Raw genomic sequence first — 9,448 nt, 5'->3', positions numbered from 1 at the left:
AAGATGAAGGCCTGAAACAGGACCTGTCCCACAAGCTGTCACAGAAGCTGTTAGCTTCTGTAGTCCACACTCTCACCTATGCAGACTAGTCTTGGAGGGATCTGGGAACCAAGATCCCTTCCCCAGGTGCTCTGGCAAAGCCCTCCCGGGCAGGGCGGACACCTCTCCTCTGGCAGGGAAGGTGCCAGGATGTCTGGAGCCCGAAACGGGGTCTGCCTCAGAAGCTGTCCTTTAGGGACCTTGGGGGTGTCCACCGACTCTGCACCCAGGTGACCTGGTGCTGGTGCCGACTGGAAGGGATTTGGATCCTGGTCAGGCTGGGTTTTCTGCTTCCTTAGTACTGTCTCAGGTCCTGCGCAATTGGATTGGAACAGAAGTTGTGTTCCACTCACCAGTGGTCCATAAATCTAGTGGAGAGTCCTCTAGGGAACCTTGGGGGTGTCCGCCGACTCTGTGCCCATGGTGACCCAGTACTGGCACCAACTGGAAGGACTATATCTATTTTTTTTATTCATCGCTTGCTTACTCATTTAAGTCATCAATGTCTGTTAAAGAATATCAGTCAACCAGACTGAAAACATTTTTTTTAAAATAGGGGTGGAACATGAAGTAAATTACATTATTTGGTCCAGATAAAATGTGTTATTTTAAGAACAACCTCCTATATTATTTAAATTATCAACTAAAAATATTTATAATCATTTGATGATTTGATCACCCACAAAGGAGATCTATTCAAATTGTGATGAGAAAACGGCAAATGAAATGTTGGCAAATAGTAGATTTATGGAAATTGTCCATGTGTAGCATGAGTATATTTGTGATAAGCACAGATGTGAGAAATTAAATTGTTCCTAATGGAAAAATTGTAATTATGGACTATGTGAGTCTGTAATGGACACACATTCCTGGATGGGTACCCACAGCTCTACCATATCATATATTAACCAACCTTTCCAGTTACAACATGAACTAGTGGATACATAGATGTATACACTTGACAGACTCCAATATTTCCATAAATGATAAGAAAAATACTTCAGTATGGGCAAATTGTCCTTTTTAAAGAATTACATAATCTCTCTTTGACTGTCTGTCTTCCCTCATTGGCCTGAAAATTGTACTCATTTGCAGGATGTAAGTCATTTGATTTCTCCATTGGTCTTAAGGCCCATGAACTTACCAGCAGTTGACTGCCTGGCAAATGTTTATTTATAAATGAGCATGAATGATCCCTTATTAAGGTAATAAGCTTAGATTACATTTAATGACTTAGACATTGTAAGCAAAGTGTTTAATGTTTAGTGGAAGGAAATGTGTATGATAATTAATATGATACCCAAATGTCATTCAGAGGTTGTAAATTGAAGAGAGTGTTTAAACCAAGTCAAGCAGGATAATAAAATGCCAGGCACTTAAACTAAAAGCTTTAAGAAATTCTCATAATAGCAAAGCAATTACATAATCATACCATGCACTAGGGATGTGTTTACAATTTTAAATTCTTCTCTTTCCCACATAAACTGACTTATTCTATTGCTAAAGAACAGAGGGGTTTTTGTTGTTGTTGTTGTTATTGTTATTGTTTTGTTTTCTGTTTTTTTCCTTTTGACAGGCATCAAAACTTTGGCTTCTGGAGCACAGGTGAGTAGTCTGTCAGCAGGGATACCATGACAGCCTGGGATGACAAAAGAAAGAGAAACAAATGGATAAACATTAGCAACAGTCTGCCTTGGGAACTAAACCAAGAGAATTAGATTTCAGTTTTTCAGGCTTGGAATTTAAAATGTGTTTTCCCAAGGAAAGGATAAGGAAACAGGTCTCAACTAATACTTATTTTTGTTTAGATGAAGAAAGAGGGATTAGTCACACCCAAATATTTGCATGAACATCATGCTTATTTAAGACTCATTGCAGGTCAGAGACTTAAAGTGTGATACCATGGTGTTTACAATGAGTGGGTTTTCCAGTCAGTACTTGGAACATGGGTACTAGCTGCTTTTAGAACAATATAGTGCCCCCTAGCTCAGTTCCCCTCGTTTACTCTGTGCTTTTGCCATTTGGAACCTAGAGAAGTTTGAAAGAAGCCATATGTCAGTAATATATGTAAACTATTCAAGCTAATGAATGCCTCCTCTCTGAATTTTTGTCCCCTGGAAAAGAGGATTAGCTTTACAGACAAGAGTATAACTTGGTCTTGGTCTGTCAACCACCATTATTGTCATTTCTACTTTTCCCAATATCCATGCTAGGGACAGTAGAAATGTTACCAGAAATAATCACAATGATTATACATATACTCACTAATATATGTTTATATAATATATCAAACATAATATGCATAATACATATATATGTAAATTAGTGAATATATGTTTAGCTACCATATAGTAATATATAAAATATAAGAAATATAACATATAAAGAATATATAATATGTAATTATATATTTTAGTGAATATATTATATAATAGGTATTTATATTATTTTATTATATTAAATACATAACATATTTTAATATAACATATGAATATATTATATGCTATATGTATAATATTACATGTATTATATATGCTAGATATTATACACATATTACATCTATGGCATATATTATAATGTATAATATATGCATTATATAGATAATATACATAAAGAATACATATACACATAATACATGTATAATATAAAAGATATGTTATATATATATATACCAAAAATGAGTGCTCATTTTGGTACTTGTCAGTATACTAAATACCATATTATATGTCAGTCAAAAATATTTGCCCACCACTAGACTAAATAATTGGATAGTTAAAAATGAACTTCCATGCATTTTCTTATTTAATGAAATGACCTGCTAAGGTGGATTCCTTCATTATTACTTAGAAATAAAAAGGCAGATAGTGCAGAAATGGGTTTAAACCTAAATTCTCTTAAGAAGCAGTTTTATTGCCTCTGAGGCAATTCTCTTGCAGTTCAAGTAAGTATCCTGTATAAGTGTCCACAGGCTACAGCAGAAATGTAGTGTTGCACTATGGGCCTGTGTGCCAGAGGCTTTCCACAGAGAACTCTGGCCCCAGCCTGGTGCGAGGGTTCCTGCAAAGGGAAGTGAGTATGGGCAGGGAGGGGAAGTCTTCTGCCACTTCTGTTACTGCAGTTGGTTCCACCTCTGTCTCTCTGTGCCTTCCCTGTTTGGTTACTCCACACCACCCAGCACGCCCAGCACTGAGTTGGGTTAGGAGTGGAGCTTCAGGCAGTGCTTTGGGAGAGCAGACCTCTTCCGAAGTGTTACTGCTCTTAGGACAGAGGCTCAGATGACAGAGTAGTTCTCGTACACCTTTAATCCTTCTGGATAGGATTCTTATATACAGTTTTGGGGTGGGTCAGGGTCTGACAACAGGTACTTCTCATTGGCTTGGTCCAAGAGCTTTGGGGAAACCTTATTTGCATGTGGGAAGGCTTGGTGCTGCTCCTATGTGACTGATGGCCACACACCTCTGGGTGGGGAGCTGTGGGAGGCTGTAGCTGTGACAGGAGCCAGGGGCCCAGGGGGCATGGCTGAACTCCTACTGTCCCAGGAAGGCAGAAGTCACTGCCCACCAAGTCTCTGGGGTTCAAGACCTGTGCTCTACTGGGGACCAGGCTGTCTGTGCACAGTTCACATCCCCATATTACATTTCAAAGAAATTCACTGAATATACTTTAAAAATTATTTTATTGTAATTTTTGTCTATCTGTAAGCATCAGTGTATGGGTACATGCACGTGATTATAGTTATGTGCCAGTGCCCACAAAGACCAGATGAGAGCTCTGGATTCCCTGAGGTGAAGTCAGCAGCTAGTAGCTTTGTTGTAGATGCTGGTGTCTGAACTCATGTCCTCTTTTTATATGCAGTATGCATTACTAATTGAGGCATTCTCTCTCCAACCCTGTGAATGTACTTTTAAACAGCTAGCTTGTTCTGAGTAGTTTCTGTACATCACACCACTTCAAAACATTGTATATTGTATGAAGGGGCAAGCAATACAAAACTGTAAACAGTAAAGATGAGGTGCAATTCTTCTGACTGTGTGATGGTAAGCAGTGGATCTGGACTTGCTTGTCCTGGGAATCTGACCTCTGTGCTCAGCTGACTCTTACATCCTTAAATCCTCAGGACCATTTTGAATTTGTTTCTGTTTTAGCCTCAGGTTTTTTTTTTTTTCACGTGACTAGATTTGGCTAAATAAAATTAAGGTATTTTTTTCCAAGATCGGGGACTTTTTTTTTTTTTCTGGTTTTCGAGACAGGGTTTCTCTGTGTAGCTCTGGCTCTCCTGGAACTCACTTTGTAGACCAGGCTGGCCTCAAACTCAGAAATCCGCCTGCCTCTATCTCCCGAGTGCTGGGATTAAAGGCATGCGCCACCACGCCCAGCTCAGGGGACCAAATTTAAACCCTCTTTTACAAAGCCTACATTCTCAAACCAGTATCAAATAAATATGCCTTCAGAGTGAAAACAAATGTATTGACTACATATCCAGGCTCTGTTGCCAGCACTCTCCTCCCAGGCAAAATGGCGAACATCACCAGACACTTCATTGTTTTTAGGAGTGATCATTTTCTTTCATTTCAGTGTGAGGACAGTGAATAGACAGAGAAACAAAATTACAAGGTATTACTTTTAGACAAAAAAATCTTTTATAGTGGTTAGAAGGATGCTGGAGATTGGACAGCCCAGGGAGACCTTGGTAAAGAAGGACACCGTTAAAAAGGAGCCAGGGAGGACATTTCAGTGGTGTGGGGGAACCATGTAACAGGTAAAACTGTTCAATCTGTTTTAGTGGTTTACAGATCTGCATCTCAGGTTTTCCTTTATTGCTCAGAGTCATACAACATGTTAAGCTTAGTTTCACAAAAATAAGACAAACAAACAAACAAACAAAAATACTAGGAATGGGCGGTTTTGCCAGAGTCAAAAATTACATCTAAACAATACTCTATTTTGCTACACGTATGTTCTAAATAGTATGTGGAGCATACTTATATAAAAATTAGTTTTTTTTATCTGACATTGCCATTTAACTGGGCATACTGTATTTTAGATGGCAGTGTTAGCTTGGAGAATAATTTTGAGTACTGTGAATTATATTTGCAAAGGTGTTACATACTTAAGGACCACCTAGATAACTGCATTTAAGAGTCTCTTTAGGTTACTTTAGTACTATGAGTTAAAAGGATGTATACAGAGGGGAAAAACATACCAGTAGTTTTATAAGTATTGCTTTCTCACTAATCACAGAAAAATACAAAAACAAATTTTCTGGGGAGGAATGTGTGTGCTTTATGTTTCTGTTTTTAAAGATGTGTGCACTATGGAGCGAATATTGTGTTCGGAGTAGATTTGTTGGAAAGTACTCACTGTGGAGGCCTTATAAAGGAACTCTAACAGCACACGTTTGCTTTCGTGATCTTACACAGGTTAGGGACAGGCTCTCTCTGTATTCTTGGAGTGATGGACCTTACAATAGTCATTGTATGTATCTCAGATGTGGAGGACAGGTAGTCACTTTTCTTCTTGCTTTCATCCTGATTTTAAATGAAGTTATATAGTAGAAAAGCATTCCCTAGAGGAGTGCTGTTCACTAAAACTGTCAGCATTGGTGAAAATGACCTGCTTGTACTGTCTAATACAGTAGCCACTAGCTACAGACAATATTGGACACTTAATGTGAGGTTTGAGGTTAGTTTGACCAAGGAATTAAATCTTTAATTTTTTAAAGTTTAATATAAATTTAAATAGCTGTGTGTACCCAGTGGCTCCTGGATTGATAGAACAATTGTAGAATATTGTCCATTTAGAGCATCCTCCAAGAACAAATGATCACAGCAGTGCGGAATCTAAAGGTCATTCTGAAGAAGCAGGGAATAATTTTATTGCTTTTAAAACGGGAATGCAGTCCAGATGACCTCCCTAAGGTCTCATCCTGCTCGAAAATGCTCTGCACTTAGAAATTGTAACAGGCTGTGTGAGGGCTGCGTATTATTCTTTTGTATTTTCATTTTAAATCCCGCAATGCCGGGCAGAGAATCTGGCAAAGTTTAGGAGCTCAGATCACATGGCTGAAATGAAATGAACTCCAAGGGACCTCCAAATCCTTCAGCACAGGCACAAGGACACAGCTGTCAGCCGTTGACTGCCACCTTCTCAGCATTCATGTCAAGAATGGTAATTGATCAGTTTTGCCTCTCTTTCTGTTCTACACCACAGACACAAGATTCCCCTCCACACAGGACTCAAAGTAGCCTATTGATGACATTAGTGACCTAAATAAAATTATCCCTCATTTGTAATCTCTGTGACTCAGTGGGCTCATTTTATGGGTGAGCCCACTGAAGGTTGAGACAATTTATCTAAGATGACACAGATGGTTTGTTTTAAAGCTGGTTGGTAGAAGGGCTTTCTTGACAGCCGGTGCAGCATTGTTAGACTCTCTGCATTCACTTTAGCATAGCCCTCCCTTTGGAATTTCATTAAGCGAAGTCTTCTTATAAGAAGAGTGATCCAAGGCAAGGGGCATGGTGAGATCTCAGTGAGACCTAGGTGGATAAAGAGGGCTGTAAACGTTCCCTGTGTGAATAGATGTTCTTGTAAACATGTTAACCACATTAACTCATTATAGATTTAACTTTTGGAAGTAAATTTAATTTAATCATGTATAACATGTTTAATATTTCAGAAATATAGACTGTCTCTACAGTTGAGATTTCAGCATTTGTAAGCAGTTCCCCTAGTATATACGCAACCTCCCTTAACAGATTTATTTGAATCATCTTTAGAACTTCAATTGTCCTCTGGTAAAATATAGAGTTTGAAGGAAAATTTTACTATGTCTTTTCCTAAGGTGAATGTTGGAGAACTTCCACTTTTCATTTTATATCATCTAGATCTTTAATACTCAAAATGTGGTCCATAAGACCACACATGAATTATCTAGGTTCTCCTTAGAAATACCAACTCTCAAGCTCCATCTCAGAACTACTAAATCCAAAATCTCTCTTCACAAAATACTGAAATGAACACTAAATCTTTGGAGACTAGCCTAGATGGCAGAGCAATTGCAGCTTTAGCTAAAATTAGGGTCCTGCTGTTAACTGCATCAGATCAACCCTGAAGAAAATAATTATGATGCTAATTATGATATTTATGCCGCATTAAGCAATATACTAAAATTCTCATGTATTATTTAATGACCACAATGATCCTAAAAGGAATTAACACATAATCCTTTCCAACTTCCTTTACCATATTATGGCGATTAGAAGCTAACACAACATTTTCCATTTTCCAAACTTCCTTGAAGCTTTAGTAAAAGAATGGTAGTAAGTTACATCTAGTGAAGACTTGGATATACAAGTGAATAATATTCAATAGAAGGCACCGTCTAAAAGATTGGCTCTTCTGTTCCATGTGCATGTTAAAAGTATCTGTTTCAGCTAGTGCATCTGATTTTAGTGGCTCTAGATACCAGGCTGTGGGTGGTTGCATTTGTAGTTGTTCGGGCTATAAAACATCTACAGTGATTTGATGTATATTTTTTTGGCCTGTGATGTCCTTGCTATGTGGTACTCCATAGTGATTCACTGTATCCCTCCTCCCAAGGGTTTTTAATGTCTATTAACCTCTTTCCAGTATCCACCTAGGATGGAGTCTGTTGTTTGCAATTAAGACTCTGCTAGTATAGTAATTGAGATCAGCTAAATCCCTTAAAAATGGAGGTGCCTGTGTACATTCAGTTTTCCATGGACATTTTCCAGTGAATATGGCAAAGCAATATCATGATAATATTTCTTAGCATACCAGTGGTAAAGATGACCAATGGCTTCATCTGAAAGAGAGGCCATGAATTTTAGAAATGTTCCATACTTATAAACAAATTTATCTCTATGATCAAACTCAAACAGAGAACTACAGTTCTTTGGTTAATGTAGAAGAAAAGAATGAAAAAGGAGAAGAATCAAAGAAAGAAATGATATTTTTGAATGCCCATTTTGTACTAGGCACTGAACTAGCAGCTCCAACAAACACAGACATATTAATAATAGTTATTCAGGCCAAATACAGAAGTGGATGCACACAGCCATCCATCAAATGGAGCACAGGGTCCCCAATGAAGGAGCTAGATAAAGTACCCATGGAGATGAGGGGGTTTGTAGCCTCATAGGAGGAACAACAATATGAACTAACCAGTACCTCCAGAGCTTCCAGGGACTAAACCACCAACCAAAGAAAACACACAGTAGGACTCGTGGCTCTAGCTGCATATGTAGCAGAGGATGGCCTAGTCAGTCATCAATGGGAGGAGAGGCCCTTGGTCCTGTGAAGGTTCTATGCCCCAGTATAGGGGACTGCAAGGGCCAGGAAGCAGGAGTGGTTGGGTTGGTGAGCAGGGGGCAGGGGAAAGAATAGGGGGTTTGCGGAGGGGAAACTAGGAAAGAGGATAACATTTGAAATGTCAATGAAGAAAATATCTAATAAAAAATAGATGCTCATGACAATAAGGGTTTTGATTAAAATTGAAGAATTTGGCAGGGGATCAGTTTTACTTCATTCAGCTATGATATGCATGCTAATAAGAAATACTGGCTTGTGATCTTCCTGAACAAAAATAGAGACCAGGTTGGCAAATGGCTCAGCAGGTAAAGACAAGATGCTGCCAATTCTGAAGACCTGTGTTTGAGTCCCAGGACCCACACAGTAAAAGCAAAGAACTGACTCGTGCGAAAAAATCTTCTTACCTCCAATTACACTCTTTGTTAAGTGTGTGCCACCCCATGCACACTCAAAACTAATTAAATAGAATACAATTTTAAAATGTAGAAGAGATGCCAGAAGAGCAATCAGTATAATTGGATAACCTTGGATACTTATTCTTTACCCCAAAGCATGAATTGTCAAGTTGAAAGCACACTTAGAGTCTCTTACCCTTCCATTGCCCCCTTCTTCCTTACCATGATTGTCCACTTTCTATTCTCTGCCTCTGGGAACACTAATGACCGTGGAGAATAAAATACTTCATCATCCACTTCTTCTGGCTTTCTAGGCAAACAGTGTAAAAATGTCCAGTCAGACGCAGCCACTTTGGCAGTCTAAAGAGGTGGAGATAAGATCACATTTTGAGTATGAACTCTTACACATGGCAGTCATATACAGCTTCTTTGGCATGTAATAACACATTTGTACTGGCATGATATATCACTACAAAGCAAAGGGGCACAGTAAAGGTTTTAGTTGAAGACACCCAGGCTAATGCATTAATCCTTCAGAACCATGGCATCTTGTAGTCACTCTTTTAAATTTGGGAGGTCATCACTCCAAGTTAAATCAGTCAATTCACTTTTCTGATATTCTGCCTGGCAAGGCAATGGCCATTTTAGTAATGAACCTGGCTAATATGTAGCTGATAGCA

General features: G+C 38.6%; 1 protein-coding gene across 2 annotated transcripts in view; it reads right to left on the bottom strand.

Moving 5' to 3' along the window:
* Window positions 1–496: 496 nt before the first annotated feature.
* The window catches only part of Otc (ornithine transcarbamylase), a 68,795-nt gene continuing 59,843 nt past the window's right edge, over window positions 497–9,448 (bottom strand). The window contains exons 9-10 of one of the 2 annotated variants that reach the window (NM_008769.4): window positions 8,991–9,128; window positions 497–1,678 (exon numbers count right to left, since the gene is read on the bottom strand). In NM_008769.4, coding sequence (NP_032795.1) covers window positions 1,619–1,678; window positions 8,991–9,128 — 198 coding nt within the window. In that variant the 3' untranslated portion in view covers window positions 497–1,618. Of the gene's footprint in view, window positions 1,679–4,184; window positions 6,579–8,990; window positions 9,129–9,448 lie in introns of those variants that run through there. The other variant, XM_011247449.3, reaches the window with a different exon arrangement.

Source organism: Mus musculus, chromosome X (assembly GCF_000001635.26).
Source record: "Mus musculus strain C57BL/6J chromosome X, GRCm38.p6 C57BL/6J".
NCBI classification, from domain to species: Eukaryota; Metazoa; Chordata; class Mammalia; order Rodentia; family Muridae; genus Mus; species Mus musculus.
Note: the sequence above shows the minus strand (reverse complement) of the source record. Positions and strands in the feature narration are given on the sequence as shown.